General features: G+C 38.9%; 1 protein-coding gene across 5 annotated transcripts in view; it reads right to left on the minus strand.

Annotated features, from left to right (window-relative positions):
- Nucleotides 1–17960, minus strand: part of LOC124551161 (SPRY domain-containing SOCS box protein 3) — a 74006-nt gene extending 56046 nt beyond the window's left edge. For all 5 annotated transcript variants that reach the window (XR_006967789.1, XM_047126155.1, XM_047126137.1 and 2 more), the window contains exons 1-2: nucleotides 17487–17960; nucleotides 8918–9108 (exon numbers count right to left, since the gene is read on the minus strand). Coding sequence is in view for 4 of the 5 variants with exons in the window: in XM_047126155.1 (XP_046982111.1) it covers nucleotides 8918–9108; nucleotides 17487–17607 (312 nt within the window). In the remaining variant the exon portion in view is untranslated. The remainder of the gene's footprint in view (nucleotides 1–8917; nucleotides 9109–17486) is intronic.
- Nucleotides 17961–26299: the final 8339 nt, after the last annotated feature.

The following is a 26299-nucleotide window of genomic DNA, read 5'->3' on the forward strand; positions in this document are numbered from 1 at the left end:
CTACCACCAAGGATGTCCCATTGTGACCGGTTACTGTGCCCCCAGTGAGAGACACTCTGCTCTCATAGATCAACACCTTCAAACTATAACCCCTATCACCCGGAACCTACCCTAAACCGTTTCCTCCACTGACTCTCGACAGTTTCTGTCCCTTTACCATACAGTGCCCTACTCATCATTGTTGATGTCGCCTAACATACCTAATGCCCATGGCCTTACCGCTATTGAACACTACCTTTCCCAACGCCCGACAGATTCCAAACCAACAACCTCCTTCCTAGTCCCCATGATCCACTGTACCCTCACCCACAATTACTTCTCCTTTGAAGGCATTACCTACAAACAAATCCAAGGTACGGCTAGGGGCACCTGCATGGCACCATGACACCATCCTATACCAACCTATTCATGGGCCATCTACAGGAATCCTTCCGAAATACCCAGAACACTAAATCCGTCATCTGTTTCAGATTCATTGATGACATCTTTGCGATTTGTGATTGTGAGGACACCCTATCCACATTCCTCCAGAACCTCAACAACTTCTCCCCCATTTGCTTCACCTGGTCCTACTCAACCCAACAACCCACATTCTGAGATGTTGACCTCCACCTCAAACATGGCTACATCAGTACCTCTGTCCATATCAAACCTACTAACCCCCAGCAATACTTCCACTTTGACAGCTGCGATCTGTTCCATACCAAGAAGTCCCTTCCATAAAGCTAGCCACCCATGGTTGTCGCATCTGCATAGACAAGCGGTCCCTATCGAAATATACTGAGGGTCTCAAACAAGCCTTTACAGACCATAATTATTCTCCCAACCTTTAACAACAACAAATCTCTTGTGCTTTATCTTTCCAGTCTACCACCACCTCCCAAAGTCTCACTGTCCAGCCACAGAGGAGCTTTCCCCTCATAACTCAGTACCGCCCAGGACTGGAGCAACTGAATTATATTCTCCGGCAGGGTTTTGACTACCTCTAGTCGTGTTCTGAAATGAGAAATGTCCTGTCCATTATCCTTCCCACCCCTCCAAAAGTGGTATTCCGCCGTCCACTGCCATCCATCCCTACACAACCCCTGCTCTCAACCCCTTACCTCATGGCTCATACCCCTGTAATAGTCCTAGATGCAAGGCCTGTCCTATACATCCTCCCCTCCTCCAGCACTTAATTCAGTCTGGCCATGAACATCACCTATCCCATCAAAGGCAGGGCTACCTGTGAAACCAGGCACGTGATCTACAAGCTTAGCTGCAACCACTGTGCTGCATTCTATGTGGGCATGACAACCAACAAGCTGCCTGTTCACGTGAATGGCCACTGACAAACTTTGGCCAAGAAACAAGTGGACCACCCTGTTGCTGAGCACGCTACCAAACATGACATCCTTCATTTCAATGATTGCTTCACAGCCTTCGCCATATGGATGCTTCCCACAAACACCAGCTTTTCTGAATTGCAAAGGTGGTAAATCTCACTGCAATGTATCCTACATACCCTAATCCTCCTGGCCTCAACTTTCATCACTCATTGTCATCTCCCATCCAGCCCCTTCTCTGTTCCCATTCCAGCACTACACAGCTCTCATTCCTCCATCGAATCCAGTCTTTTTACTTCTCTCCTTTTACGCTACCACCCCCCCCCCCCCCCCTTTCTCTGCTGCGCTCTGTCTTATCACCCAACCACACATACTCTCTTTCCACCTTGCTTCTCGCACTCCTCAACAGCACTTCACTGTCCGCCACCCTATCCTGGGTTGTCAGGCTGCATGGCAAGGATTTTTTGTTGTGAAAGGGATGACAGCTGTTGAAACCCAGGTACTGTTGGTTGTTGGTGAATTTAATGTGGACGAAGGTGCAGATGGAGCAATCAGAGAGGAGGAGGTCAATGTCTAGGAAGGTGGCATGCTAGGTTGAGGAGGACCAGCTGAAGCAGATAGAAAAGAAAGTGTTGAGGTTGTGAAGAAATGAAGATACGGTGTCTTACCCAGAGTCCAGATCATTAATATATCGTCAACGAACATGAACCAGATTAAGGGTTTGGAATTTTGGGAGGCCAGGAAGATCTCCTCTATATGGCCCACAAACAGGTTGGCATGGGAGGGTGCCATGTGGGTGCCCATGGCTGTGGTGCAGATTTGTTTGTATACTTTCTCTTCAAAGGAGAATAATTGTGGATTAGGGTTAAGTTAGTAAGGTGTATGAGGAAACAAGGCATGGTTAAATAGAAGCCAAATGGTGGTGGAAATCCTAGATTGCTGCAAATGCATCTCCATAAATCACTGCCTTGTAAGAATTTGAGGTTATAATGCCACATTATATCCACCTTTTATTTGTTAGAAAACATTCCACATCTCTTGCCACGGCTGTTTTCCATGGTTCTTAACTTCACAAAAGTAGTGTGTATATGGTAATTTCAAATCGAGAAGAGTTCCTGTAGATGAAACTAGCTTCTCTAAGATGTCAACTTCCTCCTTACGGTGGGTGCTAACATGGGAGTGCAAACAGCAGAATGATTGTCTGTGCTCTCCATTTACAACAAACATATTTCAGTAACTCATTCAAAATATAATGGTTGGTTGTTTTATTCCATCTTTGGTGTTGTATATTCTTAACAATAATCTGAGAGTCAGACACAATTAGTATCTTTAAGAAGGAAGTTGAAGATACAAACTTGGTTGCTCACAAAATTGCGACTGTATCAGTCGTAAAAATTTAAGCACTCTTAGGCAGTCTGTAGGTTTTACTAACTTGGATCTGAGAGCATAGAAAAGCGCATCCAGTGTTCTCCTCTTGCGGAATTTTGGGTCCATTGGTATATATACAGATATCACCAGACCACAGTGCGTCAAGGAGATGATTACATCTGCAATTTATGCTAATATTCACCAAGGTTGTAGTATTATTATAGTAGATTCGAATCTGACAGCTGAGTGTGTCAAGAACGTATTCACACAATAAAGCAAATGTGAAGAACATAACAAAGAATGGATGATAGGAGACCAAGAGTCAAAGACAGTGCAGACAGCATCCTCTTATGTCCTGATACCTGTGTGGAAGTAAATGGCCCTTTTTTTTAAAACTCAGAAACTGCTTCTTTCTCCATTCTACTGTATCATATTCTGTCTCTGCCCATTGCATTTTGAGTTGCTGTCAGGCTCACTGCAGATGATAAGCACTAGAACTGTCACAGTGTCGTATGCTTGAACCAAGGTACAAACTACTGCCTACACCTGAATACACTTTAGACAACCAAGTGAATGAGTGAGCATCTTGTTACAAACGGCAACTGGCATGTAAATTGGCTAGTAAGCATGCAGATGCATTAGAGTCTCTATGCTAGGAAATTTACATAACATATGTTAACCATACCTAGTCACTTATTCACTCTTCTGTTCATTATATATTTTATGTTTAAGATTTCCTAAAGGCTTCAGGAAGAATGGCTCTGAGCACTATGGGACTTAACATCTATGGTCATCAGTCCCCTAGAACTTAGAACTACTTAAACCTAACTAACCTAAGGACAGCACACAACACCCAGCCATCACGAGGCAGAGAAAATCCCTGACCCCGCCGGGAATCGAACCCGGGAATCAGGAAGAATACCTCTGCCTCTAAGCAAAACCTGCTGGTGATATGGTTCATCATAATGTGGACACTGTTTTTGTGTTTAGGTATATAAAACTGCTTTGGCACCCTCCAGTCAACCTTATAATAACTCGAATCAGTCATGACCAGAAGACACTGGCCAACCAGCTGAGGATGTCGATGGTGAGTCGTCGAAAAACCGCGGAAAGACAACAACGGTGATGGATAAACAATGACGACAACATGACAGATTACTAAGTCTTGAGAGTAAACCGAACTTAGAGACTAGACATAGCAGTATTAAGAACTAAGGAACAAGAGCACTGTTTGAACACAACTGATGTCAAGGCCCCTGCACTGCTAGCTTTACCGAGCAGCTGTGGGCACCAACAGGTGGGCGCATGGGGCGTGGGTCGCACCTAGTGCTTAGATGGTGGCAGCAGCACCCGCAAATATTAGGAGCGTCGCCTAGGTCCATGCATTTTGGTGGGCTCTCGAACTTGTCGGGCAGGGATACCAGAGGTCTTGCTGAGAATTGGCCTGTTCTAACTGTACACGGATACAAGCTCAGGAACACTTACTGGAAAATAGATTATGCACTTCCAACTAAGCCAAGGAAGAGGAAGAGGAAAGGAAGAGACCAATGACAAAATTACCCTGTAGTAGTGCTGAAGTATGTAACATGACCTGTGTTCTACAGAAGGAAGGTTAGAACTTGATACTGAGCTCATACGAAAAAAGCCTGTGTAAACAGTTTGAAAGATTTTTTGGTAGCCAACTCCTCCTATTCTATAAATGAATTCATGACAGGGACTGTCAGACCAGCTTAAGTAAAAATGTCTCTTAGATTTCAGCTTTGAACCCCTTGATCACAACAGTCATAAAAGATTAGTTATTTTGTGGATGATAAATTTATTAAAAGTGCATAACTATGTTTCATTCTGACAGTGTATTAACTTCGTAAATATCAGCAGTTCCAGTTAACTGTAATGTATTCCCATATCTTGACAATCTCCTGATAAATTATCAAGGAAGTGATTATTATATTCAAATGTTCTGTTTTTTTATGTTACATTTTCTGAAATGTTCCACATCCTTGAGAATCATCTCATTTCTGGGTCTGTGGAATGAAAATATACCTAATCTCTAATCTAATCTATGTAAATATCTCAGTGGATAGTGATGGGAAGAATATTACTACTGGTCTGTTCAAAGGAAGCACTTGTCACACACCTCACGCAGTTTCGGGAAAACAGTGGAAACGTCATTGTGGTCTGACCCCCTTCTTGTCCAAAATATGAATCCAGAATCTTAAGCCCTGCATCTGTCCACTACATAAATAAAGGGCAAGCCATAACTCCCTACATATGCTGTTACAGTCAATGAGGAATGAGTGAGAAGTGGGATTTGTCATGTTGCAACACCACTACCCAGTCTTTGTCAACAGGAACGAGGCCTGTATTAAGCTATCAACTACCACCCAACTGGGAATTGTGTGTGTGTGTGTTGGGGCTTATGGGCGCTCAACGTCGAGGTCATCAGCGTCCTGACACACATTAAAGGGAACGAATGTGGACAGACATAATAAAACTGAAACACACACAGAAAGAAAGAAGGAAAAGAAAGAAAATGCTACATAAGAAAGTAGAACGTAAGGAAAGGGAAAACATAGCAACAAGAATGCCACAGTAAATTGTCATTGGCTGACCACTTACATAAAATATGGGTGAGCTTGTCACACAGTGAGCAAATTAAGATCCTCTTCCTAAAATCTGTGTAAAAACATTTGACATGGCACAGAACTTTAAAACTTTAACCACATTCGTCCAAGTGTTGCCTAAAAGAGATGGCAGGTCCGCTGGCAAGTCAGCCGCGGCCCGCTGGTCAGAAAATAAAACGCAATCCAATAAAAAGTGGCGCACAGTGACCTGGACACCACAAGCACCACACATTGGAGGGTCCTCACACCAGAGTAGGAAGCCATGTGTCATAGGGCTGTGGCCTATCCGAAGCCGAGTGAGGAGAACCTCGTCCCGTCGACGGGGCTGAAAGGAAGTACACCACACACGCGTTGTGGGCTTGACTATATGGAGCTTACTGTCAGTCACTTCCAGCAACTCATCCTCCCACCGACGCATGACTCGTGAGCTCAACAGCGAGGTGAGTGCGTGCAGGGGTATGAGTTAATTACTTGTGTTGCCCCACAAGGTACCATCTTATGGCTCTCACTTTTTCTTGTATATGTGACTTCTGATCAGTAACATTATTGGATGCCAAGTTTATTTTATTTGCAGATGATAGAAACATAGCAATAATCATCAAGAAAGTAGAGTTTTAGGAAGACACATTTATGAAATTTTCATGGACATTAATAAACGATTCCTAGCAAATTCTTTATTACTAAACTTTAAAAAAAAAGATATCCAGCCCACAACTCTGAAGAGGTAGTTCTGTACTGTGAAGACTTTTTCTGCTATGAATAAATTTTCATGGCCATGTGTTGCACAGCTGGGGAGTAGAGTTTTGATCTATGTGATTGTAACATGCTATTAGCTTTGTTTCTTGTATCACACACAGGCTGAAAATGGTTTCCTATAAATAATTCTGGATTATTATGTACAAACCATTTCATAAATGTAAATACAGGGAACAGTTAAAACATTCAGATCCCCAAATACAAGTCATCATGAATTCCCAAGCTTACCATTTACATGTTTTTACATCTATACTTTGCAAACCACTGTGAAGTGCATGGGAGAGGACACAGCCCACTGTACCAGTTATTAGGGATTCCATTCATGTATGAAGTACAAGAAGAATGAGTGTTTAAATGCTTCTGTGCATGCTGTAATTAGTCTGATCTTGTTCTCACAAACCCTATGGGACAGATATGTGAGGGGTTGTTATATAGTCCTACAGTGATCATTCAAAGCCAGTTCCTGAAACTTTGCAAGCTTACGTCAATCTTGAAGAGTCTGCCATTTTGTAACAAGTTTGCAATTACCTTGCAAATGAAAATATGTTTAACAGTTTTTTATTTATTCTACAAAGACCATTTCACTTAGTATCTGTGGAAGATACAATAGCATATCTATAATTTTAAAGCATATCTATAATTTTCTTACATATAGTGTATTACTGTTTTTTTGGTATGTTCTACGAGCACAGTTGGCCTCTGCTTCAGCACTGGAGTCATCTAAGCAGTAAGGTTTCTCTGCTTCACTTTATCTAATTGTTAATGTAGGTAGCAGGCAGTAGCACTGGGTTACAAGTCATTGTTGATTCTTTCTAGAAGACTGTCCCAACATACTGAACGGAATGGACATCAACTGAACTGTCCAAATTACAAATGGATCTTTGATTTAAGCTAGTTACGGATTTACCTATGTTTTGCTTTGGTCTGTCTGGTTGCTTAAAAAAAAAAAAAAATTAAAAAAAAAAAAAGAATAGTATATGCATGTTTTAAGGGGCTCCGGAACGCCCTATACTTGCAATGTTAAAATAACGCTTATAAATTACATATTTCCTCACAAAGTATTTGAGGTAGGAAGTTGAACTTTTTACAGATTATTTATTGGCATATGGGCTACAACTTAACACAGGGATTTTACAAAATTTTAGTTCAGTTATTAAAGATGATTTTTTTTCAATTGTAATGAAAATTCACAACATTTTATTTGCAATTTTTTATTTATATATTCAAAAATATACAGTTATTTGGAAAAAGGCTGTGTTAAATTATGCAGAAGGTACTGTGTAACATTTACTGAAAGTTTGAAACAAATATGTTTGGAAGATCCTTAGAAAACATGTAATTAGTATGAGAAAATAAAAGTTTTGGGAATCGAGCGACAAAGAATGGATTAACTTTTTAGTGCATTCCAGGTCCATAGGATGGATTATCTTCATCCTCTGCAAATTCCTCCTCCAGCTTCCTCTTGTTCCTCCTCCTGTTTACTCTTGCTTGTATTTCTAGACTCTTTACAGCCCTGTCTGCAGCCCGAAGGAGTTCCTTGTCTAAAGCAAGCATCGCTCGTTGTTGTGTTCGTAGATTTTGCTACCATTTTCTTCAGTTGCAGTTACTGCAACACTGTTCCAAAAGGTGGTCATGTATGAACACTTATCACATTTCAGTTGTATTTCACTAGCAAGTCCTACGTGCTTTATTATGGAGAGTTCCAGACCAACTTCACTACAATGAATACATCTTACACAGTTTGAAAAAATTCCTTTGAGAACCAACATATCAAATATTTCATTCACATCCGATTCGCCCATAAAACATTCATAGTTTTCACTCATTGAACCAAGCTTCTTCTGTGAAGTATTTTCTTTCCCACTTTGACTGCTATGGGCAGGTGTACTTGAGAGGTTAGGTTCACTCACTTGGTTATCGTCTTTATTGTTTACAGTAATAACACATACCTTTGGCTTTCCAACATTTCTCCTTTTCTTAAAAGCCTTCCGAGGATTTCTAATAACTTTACTTTTACTCATTATTATACTTCAACAAAACAGAGACTCAAGAAACAGAATTAATTACGAATATTTTCGAGATAACGACAGAGTAAATAAACATGAAACAATCTACAATCACACCAGCGATATATATTGAACCATCACAGGTTAGCCACAACGCATACTTTATCTCACATCACTAAAATGTACCTGATGAACACGGACGTTACTAATAACACCATTTGACAGCAGTTTAACAGCGCCACAGTGGGTCACGCCCATGTAGAACACATTTCAAAAAAAATTTAAAAATAATTGTAGTCTTCGGAATTGAATAAATTATATATCTATTAAAAGGTAATAGTCTGCAGATCCAGAAAACGCAAAAAAGTAAAAATTGAACTTTTCATGATTTTGAGCCTTTCCGGAGCCCCTTAAAATAATTAGTACATGTATTAGTGCCAGTATTAATCATTGGAGTTCATCACTGTTATACTTCGTCGTCATCATCCATATCCATTTCTGTTTCAGTTCGTTGTGTAAGGTGCATGAGCTGATAAACCTGTTACCACTATTGAGGCCAGTGCAAACACTCCTTAGTTATGTTGTACATGACAATTTGGAGGGGCAGGGGAGGTGAAGGATGATTGGAGACCACGTAATAATAGTAGCTGTCTCCTGCTTTATACTAAACTATCCTACACAAAAAAGCCCACTAACAGCTAAATATTTCTAAATGCTTAAAGTTAATAGCAACTGTCCCACTGCATTAATAATAAAATGCTTCTGTTCTGTGCGCGCGCACACACACACACACACACACACACACACACACACACACACACACACATAAAAAGCTTACCACATCTGTCCCATACAAAGGTGTAAGCATTTTTATTTCCCAATAATAGTCTCTTCCAGCTTCGCATGGTGTGTCTCCACGAACTGCAGCAGTGCCTGAGCTATAGCCTGGGTGAAAGAGTACTCCCCGGTTATTACCAACTAAGTGTGTATCTGGCGTACAAAAGGCATCATCCCATGCCCATTCGTGACCTAAAATTGAACAGAATGTTTTCATAATTATAAAACAAACATGTGTAATATGAACTGAGAACCCTAAAGCTGACAAATAACAGGCAAGAGAACAGAGAGACTCAAAGATAACGCAACATTAAACTGTGCCAACCAAACAAGTTTGTAAGATAAAAATATATAATGCATTATATAAATGAAAAACAAAATTGACCGGACAACATTACTTTATCAACATACAATAATAAGCTGTACCCTGTAACAGATGTAGTAAACTACAGTATCAGATACTGCAAGAGGCAAAATCCTAAGACTTCAGAAAGGAAAATGAAGGGTAGCCATGGCTACAATAGTAATTTAAAATAACAAGAGAAATTTAAGGATCTGAGCAAAGAAAGCGCTAACTGACAAGAGCTTACATTGTGTCATTGCATGTTATGTGTCTGGTTAAATTCAAAGATGACATAAACATACCATATAGCATTTTTCTAGCAGTATATATGGAACGATTTATTGACAACATAAGCTACAGTCAAAAACATAACAGACAACATGATCAGTCTTAGCAGTGTACTACAGCACTGTTTTTATGTTCCTGAGTGATACAGTCAAATGCAGGTTTCAGAAATTTGTTGTAACATGTAAACACATATCTGTGTAGTACATCTAATAATGATTGTCGTTCTATGTATGCCAGAGATCCAACTAAAAGATGCTCCTAGCTCAGCCATTTTCAATTCTAATGTAATTTTTACAGAATCTACCTAAGACACTTTATGAACTACTGCCAAGTTCCAGCATCACCTGTAACCTGGTGAAGGTAGTGGCATCATTTTTACAGAAGCCACTTTCTTCAGAACTGTAAGTATGTGAAATATCCTCAAATTTGTCAAGTCGCTCAAAAATTATATGGAGACAAATTATCCCTGTATTTAACAAAGGACTTGACAGTGAGTAAAAGGCAATGGAAACATTATTAGCTGTCAGCATACATTTTCAATCTGCCTATCTCAAAATTGGTGAATTATTAACTCTATTTTAAAAGTTTTCTTAAGCATGTAAAGGAAGAGAGAGAGAGAGAGAAATTAATGATACTAATCCTTATGTTGGTCCTTAGTGGCTGTGCCAGTACCAGTCACAATGATGTAACCATAATGCCAAGTGGCAAAGCAAGACCAATCAAGGATGGTTATCTCTAATGCCAGTTCCCAAGTCTTAGTTGGGTTTCTATCGGATTCCCAAGCCATTATTCCTTCTTCTTTACTTCAACGCCCGAAATGTGTTGCTGATTATGATCGCTACTAGCACATTATATTGTTACCCCACTAATATTGCAATGGAGCCATATTTATTTTAATTATTTGCTGTTTAAAGATCAAATAGCTCCGTACAAATGCGTAAGATTAAGGCATCTTTATCTTCATTTGTAACTTTACAAATATTTCCAATCCAGAAATTTTTACCATGCACACAAGCAAAATACTGGAAAGGTTGGCACCAAGTGGAGTACGCCTCTCACCAATGAAGCCAGAAGAAACTGAAGCACCAATTCGCAACAGCAAACCATAACACATGGTTAGATTAAAGTAGTGAAATACTGACACCAAGAATGCACGCTTATTTTCTCTGTAGCATGAAAAACATCAAATGTCTTGACGCATAATATTGTTACATCTGTTAAACCAAAGAGTATAATCGTAACCACAAGTTGATGAAAGCACATAATTACTTTTCATTATGAGTCTCCAGCAACCCTGTTCCCACGATAGTAAAATTTGTTTCTGAAGGGCCCCTTTTTTTGTGGTGTACATTAAGCTTCATCAGAAAGTATGTATCCACCAATTTTATATACCACAAATATTGCCTTATTAAAATATTTAATGGTTTACACAGAATATAACCAATTCCAAGAGCAGCAACAATGCACCAGTTACGCATTTTACTGGTAACTGGAACTATATATGCTGTATGTTCTAATAGCTGAACTGGGAGATGCATCCCTGACTGAAAGAAAATGTGCTTTGCACTGAAATTCTCAACATTTTGAAACTCCTAACACTTCCAAACCTAACCTAGGAGACTCGTTCCTCAATCTTACTGACTTCACTGGAAGAGACTTTATTGAGCCAACAATTAATTGGATAATTGCAGTTTTGTATGTTAAGGACACAATAAGACATCCTATAAACAATTTTAAATGCTTCCTCTGAAAATTACTTAGAACAAATGGTTTGAAAGCCAACTTATGACGTGAATACATAAGCTCTATGCCAACAAACAGACCTGACCTCTTTGAGGATGTCCACATCAAAACTGGCATCATAGCTCGAGAGGCAATTGGAGCAACAATTGCTGAAGCACAAAAGAAACTAAAACAAATAGTCATATTTACATATTCAGTAAAGTAGGTAAAAAGGGAATTAGCATCAAGAGGAATATTCAATACTAGTTGTCAGCTTTGACCAGTGACATACTGACAGTGTCTGGCGTGGTGTCACTTTTTTGTGTGTGTTTTCAGTTTCATTGTTACATGGTGAACCCGATGAATCTGCGAGCAAAAAATTTGGTTGTGGGGAGATATTGATCTGAAACTTAGCCTGTCTGAATTGTTTGCCACTAAATTCATGTTATAGTCGCCATGTTGTTTACAACATGTGTCACATGTTTCCTACATCACTGGTCAAAGCTGATGACTAGTATCGAATATTCCTATTTATCTGGAGATTTACAGAAGTGTGACACCATTTCACCAACCCACAACCAAACTGTCTCCTTTCAACCTAACCTAGACCTTGGGCTACACTACAGATTAGTATGTCACCACAGCTTAGGTCCCAGAACCTAATATAAAAGCAAAAGAAATATTGCCAGTGCTCTGCGTTCTTTCTTTATGATGTCATCATTACATTACAGAACAAAGTCATCACCTGATAGTGGTACAGACAGTTGATCTGCATGATTTTACCAGAAGACCTTCAACAAAACCTAAAGGAATTGAGGTAAAGTGGCACCAAAGACAGTGCCCAGACATCTATGGACAAAAGGAACTGAAATTGAAGATAGAAAAGCAAGAATAAATGCTGAACTCCACCTCCAAATCTAGGAGTATGCCCATTGCCTCAGTTTAAGTCTTGCACCATTGCCAAGATAGTGATATACAGTGTGACACTTATTAACATTTTAGAAAACCCTAAGCTGCATAGATGATGCGGAGACATGTAATTTAATATATGGTGTCGCAAATGTCAGGAAATATCCCAAAAGTTAATGACAAATGTTGAACATGTGATGTTACCAGATGAAGTACCTCACTGCACGTACAGCGACTGGGCATATCAATCACACCCTTGCCAGTACGGGCAGTGTCACACATGGCTCTGCTAGGCTGCTCTGTTTTTGAACACCTTCTGTAAATCTGATCTGTTGTAAAGGTTGTTACAAAATTACTGTCCTCGCTGTTGTCTCTCTCTCTCTCTCTCTCTCTCTCTCTCTCTCTCTCTCTCTCTCTCTCTCTCTGTCCCCTTTTTTTACATACTTCATTTAGTGAAGAACACACAGGTCATTCTGGAAACATGTAGGTCACTTACTGACAGCAATGCAATTTGGAGGCTGATACTTATTTACTTGTGACACAATGAGACAGGTTTTCATTCCATTGTACTTAACAATTAACCTGCAGCGACTGCAAGACTGGTAAATAAAAAACAATGAATATTACAACATAAACATAAAATTGTCTAAAGCAATGCAAAAATATTACTGCTTGCCAGATGCAAGACTTGAACCCCGAGTCCTACACACTAAACTCCCACATGTAGGCCTCGAGCAACACCGACATGAATACTTGACTTCGGGTGGGATGGTTAGGTGTGATAGACCAATGGGCTCCGCTGCTGCACACGTGGCATAGTATGTCATCTGGCGATGTCACGTGTTCAACATTTTTCATCCACTTTTAGGATATTTCCTGACATTTATGGCCTCATGTGTCTTATATTAAATTACTTGTCTCAGTGCCAGCTATGTGAGTTAAGGGGTTTTTCAATGTTAATAAGAATCACCCTACAGATATTAGTGTCAGTGCTGTTGAGAAACAGATGAAAACACTAGAACTGAATGAAACCATAAGGCCCAATGGAATCCCCAGCAGATTCTACACAGAATTTGCAGCTGAATTAGCCCCTCTTAACCATAATACAAGTACACAGAAGATCCTTTGGATGACACTCTTATTCGGAGTTAGAAGAAAAGCACAAGTCACACCTGTATAAAAGGATAGCAGACACGCTTTAAAAGATTATCATGCAATTTCGCTAACTGTTTGAGAATCTTAGAACACACTGCGGGCTCACACATAATGTCGCATGTCAAACAAAATACCACATCTTTGTCAAGCAGCATGCATTTCAAAAATAATGGTGATGCAAAGAACCTACTATGGATCAATCTTTAAAAACTTTTACTCACAAGCATTTGAAGACAGAAGTTAACTATACTATGAAAGCCTATTACGATGTTTCAAGAAACGGTAGTAATGAGGAATCCACTACAGCTTTCTATGTATCACTCCCACAGGGACTGAGAAGGTAAGATTAGACTAATTACTGTGCACTCAGACATTTAAGCAGCCATTCCTCTAGCACTCCATACACAAATGTAAGGGACAGAAACCGAACATGTGACATAACTGGAAGTACCCCCAACATGCACTTTACACTGTTTTGCTGAGTATGTATATGTGAAGGTAGACATCATAATATAAATTTTAAAATTTGCAGTGAAGTATGATTTTGAGTGCATCACATCACATTAGTCACTCATCAAGTTTTATTGATCCTGTCAAAAATAAGAAATAAGGCATAATTAGTGACCAAAGGTGTACCTCCAAAATCATAGAAATTTGTACACAACATAAATAATATACCCTATAGGGCATCGTTTACTACTGTTGTGCTTATGGCAGCTTTTTTAATCCAGTCACTCAACATACTACCTACTGCCAAACAGCTGTGCAACAAATCCTTCAACCTCAACAGAAAACCTCCCACCCATGACGACTTGCAGGAGGTGCGGAATGCCCTTTTGAATTTGTAGGTATCTCCAAATTCTTGTTCCATGTCAGATGGGAAACCACTGTTCACGCTAAAGTACCTATCTCCACCCTGCAGCTTAGCCAAGAAGACAAAAATAAAATGAAAAACATTTGTGTGCATTGTATTGTGATTGCACAACTTACCATTCAACTGAAAATAATTTTTTACATCAGAAAGAAGCAACAACAACAAGTAACTATACTGGGGAGTGAATGCAACAATTCAAAGTTACATAATGAGAGTTCTGCACACAGTACTCTCAAAGTTTGGTTTTTTCTCCTCGCTAGCTTCACTACCCCAGGATGAAACACCCCAAGTCAACAGGGAGTGAAAATATGCAAAACTATTCAAGCAGGAACAAGAAGACACACTTCCAAGGGTAAAACATGCTGAACTGAGCCTCCTATGGGATGGACTCACAGCTTGCCATTAATACAGACCCCAAGGAATTCCACACAGGGATTACAGAAGCATCCGATTCAACCTATCTTCTTTGACCGATGACGTCACCAATATGGCAGAAATGACCATTCTCAATGTCTCCAATATGGCACTTATGATGTCATTACATAAACAGTACAGCAAATACTAAAATAAATATAAAACCAATAAACACATCTCCCTCCAAAAGTATAATCAAACTAACGGGACCTGTGTGGGAAATTAGGGGGTTCTGGGTGGGTGCAAACTAAATATAAACACATACAGACACACATCATGATTCCAAATCACACAAAATGACGACATTAAAACACCACAAAATTCCCAAATTCCGATACACTTACAATATCGACAGGAATTGGTCACTTCCCTTCACCTAGATAGCTCAACCGCAATTGTCAATACCACAAAATAAAAACCAACTACTCCAAAAATTATAGTCACACCACAACTATTGATACCACAAAACCAACACTTAAAACAACAAAAATTGGAATTGGACACTTCCCTTGACCTATATAGGTCAACAGCAACTCACAATAACAAAACAAACATAGCATTTTCATTGGAACTTTTCACTTCCCTTCACCTATATAGGTCAACAGCAGCATCCGATACCAAAACACACATAGCCCAAGCCGTATATAGTTGTAATACAACTGATATATATATATAGTACTTCCCTTAAGATACATAAATCAACCACAAGTGCCGATACCAAAACATCAACCACCAACACACGCACACTTAAACAAAAAAACACAACCAAAACGAACCCCCTACTTGCATACACCGCATTTCACTATCTTCGCCACAAGCCCAAAAAGTTATAGAAACTTAATGACGGACATGTCGTCCCCCATTTCTATCCACAGACACGCACTAGTAAACTTAGAAGTCATATCCATACCTAACAAAAGAAGCCACAAATTGAATTAAATTACTTACTGCGTGACAAACAGCAAACCAATAACATCAAACGACACCACAATAAGATAAACACAACGGAAACTTAATTCTTAACTTACTGAAACTAATTTCCATTCTCCTATAACACACATGAGCAATAAATGCACACTTCAAGCACCGGGTCCCAAACGAACTCAATACACCACATAACACGCGGACCATACACACACGACCAGAGGACACCACCAACCCCAACAAGGCGACATCTACAAACACAACACACTCATAAACTAAACTCCGCACCATCATGACGTCACACACCACAACACCCTTAGGTCACGGGTCAAAGCCGATGGGTGGGATTGGACACTTCCATTGACCCCCACACAGTGCTTTGTCCAATGTATGACCATTAAGATCTATTTCTGGTGCTATCAAATGCTCTTGCCTATATGAAACTGCACAACACCAGTCTCTGTGATACCAAAACCTCAACTACCCACAGTGAACCACCTGAAGACTTGCTCAGCTACCATCCAAGCTGAATTCTGCAAGGCATAATGAATTCATGAATGACCCAGTCCAGTAATGCTGGAGGCTTAACCGAACGAGGGAAAATGTAAGTTCATTTCTCAACAATCAACAATCTCTCTTTGGTTACTGAACAGAATGACATAATCTGCCTGCATGTCACTCTTTATTAACTAAGACATGGTCGTTTCAATGGCAATGCATACAGTCAATGCCATAACTTCTCAAGTCATCTGAAAATGCTATTTAATAAGCAATGTTTACCGAGTACAGTACCATCTGTCTTGTTATAACAATCTGATGTAATTTAATTATGACAATGTGTTGGTTGTAGACAAAGCTAGCACAGTGGCACTACCAGACTGGAAACAAAGTTTTTGCACAAACTCAATGGAAACATTGTCTTCAGTCACTGGCTAAATGACTTGCCCGGAAGTAAGATGCATAAAAGTCCAGTGTACTTTTGCATCTGAGAGTTTCCTGGCTTCAAGTGAGAACTGGATATTCATGCAACCAGATTGGAGACCCATAGTGCACTAATAACATAACACACCCCTTATAACAGCTGAGCCATGTAAGTGGTAAGGAATTGTATGAAGTGTGTTATTCAATTACTAGTCTTCGGCTTTCAGCAATGCCCCTGGAAAGATGCAAGAAACATCTAAACATGGTGACTGTAAGATATCTGTAACGACTTTTCCGAAAGGGCTAAGCTACAGATCAGTCAGTTGGCACAATCACGTTTTTCACTTACACATTTGTTGGCTTTGCAAGTCTCGACCAAATGGATCTCAGCCACAGTTCACTCTGTCATCACAACCAGGTTTTTTGCTTTCTTATTAGTTGGCTTCAGCAACTGACAACCAAACTGAAAATACTACCCAAAGGCGACATCACAGAAGCCATTAACATTATGTGACTGGTCAAAACTGACAACTAGTGTCTATATTCCTCTTGGCCCAATAAATGATCTATGATCCACTCCATGTATTGGCAAGTAATGAAAGGCACAACAAAACAACAGGCACTTAAGGGTTCCCATTCAACAAAAATATTTATGATGACAGAACATGGAAGGTAAAACAGACATGCTGAAATGATGGCAAACTATTTTATTTCTTTTGACAGAGCTTTCAGTCGAGATAAAACTTAAGTGAGAGTCTGTTCTTGGCAAGCAAGATAAAGAGTGTCAGCTACTTCATCAAATATTCGTAAACACTAGTTTTTTCGTAAATAACTATGAGAAGCTAGCGCATCGTTCTTTTTCTCATCGAAATTACTCAACGGAATAATGGAGGTATCTCGTGTAATACACTTTGACAAACCCGCCGGTATCATCACAGTCCCGTGAAAGTTTAAGGAAAGGAGAAATTTTACAGATACATGTTTCCCTATTTACTTCAATAATAACTTAAATGCACTTACAGTCCGCTTCTTCGCCGCATCGACATGAGTCTTGGATAGTTTCAACACTACAGTGACAAAAGGACGATTCTCTTCCCGGACCACCGGCACCACAAATCGGCATTAGCTCGACAGCAGCCATCAATTCAAGGTTAATTTTTGTATCGACAAATGCTTGTCTGCGTTGAAATTAAACACTACTCAAAACACTCAAGGATCACTCTTTGTTATATTCTGGTCACTGATCTCTATGTCTTTCAATTTCGGAGACGAATTTGCAACCTGGTTTGAGCACTCTCAACAACATAAAACTTTTTGGTAACGTTTAAACACCAGGGCAAATTCACGAAAAATATGATATTGATAGGTAATGTGAGAGCCGTGTCGTAGATATTTTAGATTTTGTTTTTTTCAGTATCTTGACAATAACAAAGTGGCACCGTCGCGATTCTGCAGCACTGTGTACATGTAACTTTGAAGTGGCAGCGCTGCAAAGTCCTGCGGGTCTGATCCACTGTCAAAGATGTTACGGCATCCGTTAACGCATCAAACTTGTTTGCCAAATTCAACCTTGTCTAGCCGCGTATTTGTCAAACACGCCCGTGCATGTACAAGCAAAGTGTCAGTTTAACTCTACTTTGAAGCAGACGCTGTTTATATTTCGACAGTAGAGAGAATGGCCACAAACGCAGACAAAGCAGTTCTGGCTTTGAATACAAAGAAGAAGAACGAAACACTATGTTGATACATGGAATGGCTTAAAAAGAGATTTACCGTACTCATGGAACTCTGCAAAACGAAATATTAATCTCAGAGGCCGATGATTGCGTCAACTATCTTCGAATGGGCAATGAAACCTTTAATAATCTGTTTAAGGCCCTCGTGAAAGTACCAATACAGTTTGTTAATTTAACCCTACTTCTTGAAGCAGCTGCTTTTCGTGTATGCTGTTTTTTTACTAGTGCGAATGATTAAAAATCCAGATCAAGCATTTCTAACGTTGACTCTGGCACTGTGTTTAAAGAAAAAGTCAACAAGGTGCTGGTTTATGGAATGGCAGAAAATGAGAAATATGTACCTGAAAAACTTTTCAGGGAAATGTTACACTCAGAACCTGGATAAATTCCAAGAAACGTAGCATAGCGAAGACGCGACCTGCTTTTGAGCGATATATTTCGGACGCACCACTCTCGAGGTGGCAAATATGGGATACCGTTTTCAGTGTTGGCGAGAGCAACGAGAAATGACGAACGTTTTGTAATAAGGCTATTTACGAAAGAAACTTCATATATTTTACTCGTCAGCCATGTCTCCTGCGTGGAGAATTCCGCGAATGGTGTAGGCAGCCGGGAGCAATACTTTTTTTCGATAGCCAGTATACACTCTAAATATGTCCCTCAGAAATATCGGCTGTGTCGCACACTGAACAATTTTTTAGGAAGCCGTAAAATGGGGAAATACAGATACTGGAAAATATATAGTTCATCTCGGTCTCCTGGCCTACTTTCTATCTTAATTGAGGATTTCAAAGACTTCCGTAACCACTCTGTATTCTGGGTACGGACGGACGATGGATGGTTCATAAATGCGAGATCGATGCCTTCTTTTTTCAAAGTTTTATAAGACTTCCCGGTTTTAGTCACAGCATGGTGCCTGGCAAAATGAAGTGCTTTGTAAGAGGTACTAAAGTTTTCTTACTCCTAAGATGTGCTCGTGCTAGGCTCTCTTCGAACACAACCGAAAACCCACATATGCTCTATTCCGTATTTTAGAAACCGTCATCTCCCTTACCTCTGAGTGTCGATATGTCAATAACCAGCTTGTACACCGTAATGCTCACCGCCCATAGGGACACTATCATTCGTGACAATAAGCGTAGCAGTCTCAAAGAGTACTCACTGCCATTTCAGTTTGCGACGCAGTGGCTTTTACCTAGCACAATACTATAATGATGCTCTCCTCGATCGTCAATCTGGAGGTATCAAATCATGGAAGATTTTTTCTTGCATTTGGTGGAGTGCGACTGAAAAGAGACCTCTGGCGGTCTTCTTAGAGTGTCACATACGTCTCCCCATGACAGTCGACATAATTCCTCAGATTGCGGTTTGGCAACAACCCATAGCTCCAATAAAATTGTAAACACTTGTCTACACTACACAGTCGATGAATAATCACCATGTGAGACTATTCGGTAATTTCCAAGAATGATTGCTTATCGAAATTTCTGGGTCCAAACGATACATATCGAACGTGCGATCGGAAATCGATCATGCGACAATGGTGGCCGGCGTTATGAATATGTTTACGTTGGTCACAACAACAAAAGTAGAGCGTTACAAAAATACTTGAAATTGCAAAGGAGACGACTTACCTTACTCGGCGTCTGTGTTGTCGTCATGTGGAAGTACATTATGGTGGTCTGGATGGATAATTTGGAAGAGTCGTACCATGTACTCTTCCTGATACTCGTTCGTATTCCGCACTGTCCGCAATGCAATTGTAACGGTATTTCAGCATCGAAACTATTATTATGAAGTTCCACAAACTTTGCACCACCACAGTCCACAGAGTCCCTTCTTTCCTCGTCTAGTAGTACTCCATATTTACGACAAAACACTGGATAAACATGGAACTAGATTCTTCCATGTGAGAGAATCTGCCGAAGACACATCAAGAACAGCAGACATCCCACTCACAAACGATATAAATCGTCTGGGTTTCCCTAGAAAATCACAAATAACTCGCGGAGGTATGCAATTTAGTGCAACTAAAGGAACGACGGAAAAAAGATAAAAATGACGGTCACAAATAATTGAACACAACGCGCGCCACTGGAGTCGCATGATCGATTTCCGATCGAAAGTTCGATATGTTCGTTTGGACCCAGCGACTTCGATACGAGATCATTCTTGGAAATTACCGACTATTCGAACTTGATTCTACACCAGATTCAGTCGTCATTATAAACAACGTTATACAACGTTCCTTAGACAACGCTGAAAACGATATCCATGCTTGTCGCCTCGAGAGTCGCGCGTTCGATATATACCGCGCAGAGGCAAGCCGCGATTTCAATATGCACGCTGCTTAAAATTACCAGAACCTGACAATTACATCAACTTTATACGGGTGGACAGGGAAATTTCAAATAACTCTTCTGGAGTCACTTCTCCCTTACACTGAAAAGGAAGACATAAGTATGCAAAAATTTATACTTTTCTACTGTGTCCTCTAATAACAATTCCTTTAAATATCACAATGTGGAAACAAATAGCCAACACCGTTCGTGAAAGAAACCGAAAACTTCGATCTTTTTTTTTTTTTTCACTACAACTACATGTTGTATGTTATGCGTAGAATGTTGATTTTCGTCATAACCTCTTGCTGCATAATATCTGGCTTAAAAAGAAGAGACACAGCTACGGTTTTTGTAATTGCGAATGCTGTTTTGTTTTCATGTTTGATCGCCATGTCCACAGTTGTGGAAACTCACAATACAATGAGATAAATTGTAATAAAACTATTTTACATTAAGCACATGCGGCGAAACACTGACACAAACAATGTCTGCCATCTTGCCAAACTTTCCGCCAACCCAAATTTCTCGCAACGACTATCTGTGCTTGATAAACACGTCAAACAGCACCGCACATGGTAAATTGTTTGACAAATTATTTGATTGTGGGCGGAGACTTTTAAGCTGCGTCCACACGACAACTCTTTCCTATTCAATTTGGCACATGTCCTGAAATATCTAACAGCGCAGCTATATGTGCGCATTTGTGCATGCTTAATTTCCTATAAATGGAGCCCTTTGGTGGGAATCTTTGTGCTTTTTAGCATACAAAAGGCAGCTGGGGCCTACGTGTGTTTCATCGTGACGTGTGTTGACTAAAAATGAAGCACACCAACATTTATGCATTATTACAGACATGAAAAGTCCTATGGATGGCACTTCTAAAGTTTATTTGGCTAAAAATTTGAGATGTCATGCCTTGAGCGTCAAGTATTAGGTAAAAGGTCTCCAATCATTTTACTGTAAAGAATAAGATACTGTTAAGTTTCAAAACAGGGAAATGGGGAAGAATAAGCCTAAAATTGTCGAAAAGAGTATATGAAGTCTGTGGATGAATATTCATGCACAACTGAGGAACCTGACACCTGAACAAATAATCGGGTGGGGGGGGGGGGGGAGGAAGGGGGGATATGTGTAATATGTGTACTAGAAATAGAAATGGAAGACGTTGGTGATGCAAAAAATACAGAATTGGAAAACAAATCCCCCATTCTAGTGGATTCTGGCGTCTATCGAATTCCCCAATTTGTTGAGTCAGAGGATCTTAATCTGTATTATAATATCTGTATGGTCAAAGTTGTGTACGCAACTTTTGTGTTAAATAAAATACAAATGACACATTAAAAATTAATTAACCTTCAGATGATGACTAAGAATCTCCCTGAGGTAGTTCTCAGTTTCAGGAATAATCACTGAAAAGCTTTGTACTGAAATGTGAAATAAATAGTGTGACCAAGTCTCCAGTTAGTAGCTAATGACCACCTTTTGAAATTTGTAAACAAAACATTGTCTTTATATATATTTCTTGTACCCTTGTTATTTAGATACTTTTTTACATTCAGTCACTTTTGCTTTTGCTTTTTCTGTCGGCTTTTCATCACAGTAAACTCAGCACAAGCTCGAAACCAAACAAGGGGAGTCATGAAAGACTGCCTGTGCACAAGAACGTACATGCGTTCTTTCCACAAATTTTTATACACACCCTTATATTCCTGCACATCTGCAATTGTGCACAAGGAAAAAGTTATCGTGTGGGCATTAATGACAAGGTAAATACATTATAAATTTAGCTTTACAAAACAAACACATTCATGGCATGGAACTGACTGACTGTTGTACAAATCGTTGAGAGTACTCTTGACACTGTCAACACTAGTGATACAAAATATATTACATACCAACATGTCTCATTACGTTTATATCACAATCAAGTTACACTCAACATTCCTTGAAATGTTACTAATTTAACTCGCTCAAAGGTGTGGTAAAAATTTTCTTCTAGATTGTTTTCTGAGTTTGCCTTATAAATTCTACTATTCTATGCATGTAATATCCATTCATAAAATGGTATCATGGTGTACTTCAGAGTAATTTGAAGTGCTTGTAAATTTACGATAGTTTGCAATATTCCCCCCCCCCCCCCCCCGTCCCCCAAGCGGGTAGTCTTCATTTACTTTAAACTTCTATCGGTGGCAGCACTGACACCTTCTCATTAGTAGCTTTCCTTCTCTGAATGCTTTCTATTGTTGTGTGCTTCAGTATCAACACGATTGCTCTCTTGTCGAGATATTTGCTGATTGCTCAGTTTTATACACTGCACCCATCCCCATTACATTTCAACAGGTACTTTCTTTGATTATCAACATAACTTAGTGAGTAGTAGAAATCTAATTTAGAATGTAAAATGCACTTACATTCTTTTTGGAGCTTTTAGTCGTCTCTTACAGTAGTCTGAATATCATGTATCACATTGATACACCGCGCCAGATTGCCTTTTTTATAGGAATTTTATGATTTTAGGTGGGATATATTTCATGATGGCAGACTGCAGTAAGACATATAACCTACTCCACCCAAATTGCGCCAGATTGCCTTTTTTATAGGAATTTTATGATTTTATGTGGGATATACTTCATGATGACAGACTACAGTAAGACATATAACCTCCTCCATCCAAATCATGTTGCAGAAATCCAAAATATACTATTCCAATAGAATAATAATGAATTTCAAGACGATTTTGAAGACGAAATGGACACAGATGGTGATGACGTAGTTGAAATTCGGCCAGAAGATTCAGAAACAGAGGAAGACGACAGTGAAGACGACAAGGAAGTACTTGAGGAAAACGGCCATTACTATATTGGAAGGGAGAAAGAGACAAAATGGAATAAAGTTCCACCATCACAGAGGGTACGATTCAGGGCTCTCGATATTATCCAGATCTAGACCTACAGGTGTGGCAAAAGCTGGAATTGCCTCATAGATAGGCAAAATTTTGTCTATTATAGTTTTGTGTACAAATCAGTATATTGAGAGTGTTAAAGCTTCATTCCAATGTGAGAGAGACAAATAGACATTATTGAATTAAAAGCCTTCATCGGTATCTTATTTTTAGCTGGAGAAACCAAAAGTACAGACAAAGCTTAGAGGATCTGTCGGGAACTGATGGGGATGGCATTGAGAAATTTCACCTCATAATGAACGTAAAACGTTTCAAATTCATTATGCGGTGTCTTAGATTTGATAATTGTGCAACTCACAATGAAAGGAGACCATCAGACAAGATAACAGCGGTTGGAGAAATGTTTTCTATATTTGTACAGAACTGCAAGAAATCCTATACCTCAGAGAGAATGTTACAACAGATGAGAAAATGGAAGGATTATATGGAAGGTGTAGTTTTCGCAAATATATACCTAGCAAACCAAACAAATATTTGATTAAGATATATGTTCTTGTGGGTTCCCAAGTATTTTACCCGTATAATTTGGAAATATAAGCTGGGTTGCAACCAGAAGGATTAAATCACGTAAGCAATAAACCTTCTGATGTTGTTCTGCGACTATGTGAACCTATTTATCAGTCTGATAGAAATGTGACTGTAGACAACTGCTTTACTAGTCTTGGCTTGATAGAAGAAAAATCTTCCTTTTGTTGGAACTATGAAGAAAAACAAGTGTGAGACTTCTCCGGAGTTTTCTGCAAGTAAGGGAAGGGCTGCCAACAGTTCACTTTTTGGCTTCAAGAAAGGATGTACTCTAGTTTCCTATCTTCCTAGAAAGGGGAAGTGTGTGATCCTAGCAACAAGTTTGCATGTTGATAATTCAATAGATGCTAATACTGGAGATAAACTAAAGCCATCGATAGTAAAATTTTATAATAGCACGAAAGGTGGAGACCACACTATGGATAAGTTGAACACTTTGTGCAATGTTGCATGAAACATGCACCATTGGCCCATGGTTGTATTTTTTGCAGTGATTAATATGAGTGGAATTAATGTACAAGTGATCTATTGTGGCAACAATGAGAATTGTATCAGAAGAACAGGATTCCTGAAACAACTGTCTCATGCATTAGTTCTATCTCACTTGATTCACAGAAATTTGGGCACCACAGGAGTTCACAGGGATCTTCAACGGAGGCTACAACATTATAGGCCAATGTGTGAAGATGAAGCAGAAGACGAAAGCAGAAAAGGAGAAAAAACAACTGCAAGCAAGAGGAAAAGGTGAAAAACCTGCACAGTAAAGAAAATATTGACAAAATATTATTGCAAAATGTGTCAAAAGCCAATCTGTTTGATGCACATTGAATCTTTTTGTTCTGACTGTGGTAAAATTCTTCATATGTAACTGAAGTCCAAAAGTGGCGATGATATAACTGAATAAGTAATGTTACCATTGTTATTGTGCTATAATGTCTTCTTTGGCTTTCTGTGATGATATGTCATTTATAATATGTTTAATTAATGAAATGTAATAAGGAAGCAAGTGAAAAAAAGGAATTGTTATTATTTGTTATCACAATCCAACACTGACAAAAAGAAATCTGAATGAATAATATTTCTATTGCTGTTGTGCTCTTGTGCCATCTTTATCTTTCTTTAAAGATATTTTTAATTTATTGTGTGTTTTGTTAATGAAATTTAATAAATAATCATGTGCATAAGCGATATGATCCATCGTACATGGCGCCCGATCTCATTGGGAGAAACACTGCGCTGACAGAAGGTTAACATCCTCATCAGACTTTGTGTTAAAAATATTCAAACTGTACTGAATTAGTCTAAGTCCCAGCTTCTGACAATGTTACATGCTCAGCAAAAGTAGAAGAATTTTGGACACTTTCTTGTTTCTTTCCTTCTCAAAGTGTTAAATTTCCAAATAATGTAATTAGACAACCTGATTTAGACTTATGATCTACACAATCAACTATCAATAAAATACCCATGCAATCACCAGCCCTTTCCTCATCTACAAAATAACTTAAAAGATCAATATTTTCAGTCTTTATATATATTGATCTACTCAAATAGTTCAGACTATAATTTATATCTGGCCATGTTCCTGAGCTAGTGTACAGGAAAGCACCTATCAAGTTCCTGTACTTAATATCACAAGTTGCGTCATTTATTGGTTCTAATTCCATTGGTGTATTGTACAACTTTCGATGTTCAAGCTTATATTTTTTAACTAGACTCATAATATTAATTTATTGATTAAGACTTATTACATTTTTTGCACAATTAAAGTCGATATTTATCCCAAGATAACTCTTTTTACATGCAATTCTTTCATACTGTTTTTTTCATTCCTTGTATACTGCCTTTAGTTTTACTGCAAATTAACAAATTGTCAGTACAAAAAGGCAATAATCATATTTACTTGTTCTCAAATCTAGATGTAAAAAAAAGAACATCCAAACAATCATAACTCTCTGAAACTATTTAGTGCCTCAAATAACTTACAAACATGCCTGTTTCATCCTCAAATCTTCAAGATTGTATTACATGAATGTCAGAGAAAAGTTTATCATTTAGAAATGCATATGTCCACCAATTTGATCTATAAAACTAAGAGCTTTTGACAACAGTATGACAACAAGAGTTTCAATGTTTGCATCATCAATACTAGTGAAAAATATAATCCAAAATTTCTTTTTGTTGAAAGCTCCTTACAACTAATCTTGCTTTGCGAATGTTATTGATTTTCTTGTAAAAACCGTCTTTCCATAAAGAACATTTACACTCACT

This window comes from Schistocerca americana, chromosome 1 (genome assembly GCF_021461395.2).
Source record: "Schistocerca americana isolate TAMUIC-IGC-003095 chromosome 1, iqSchAmer2.1, whole genome shotgun sequence".
Taxonomy (NCBI): domain Eukaryota; kingdom Metazoa; phylum Arthropoda; class Insecta; order Orthoptera; family Acrididae; genus Schistocerca; species Schistocerca americana.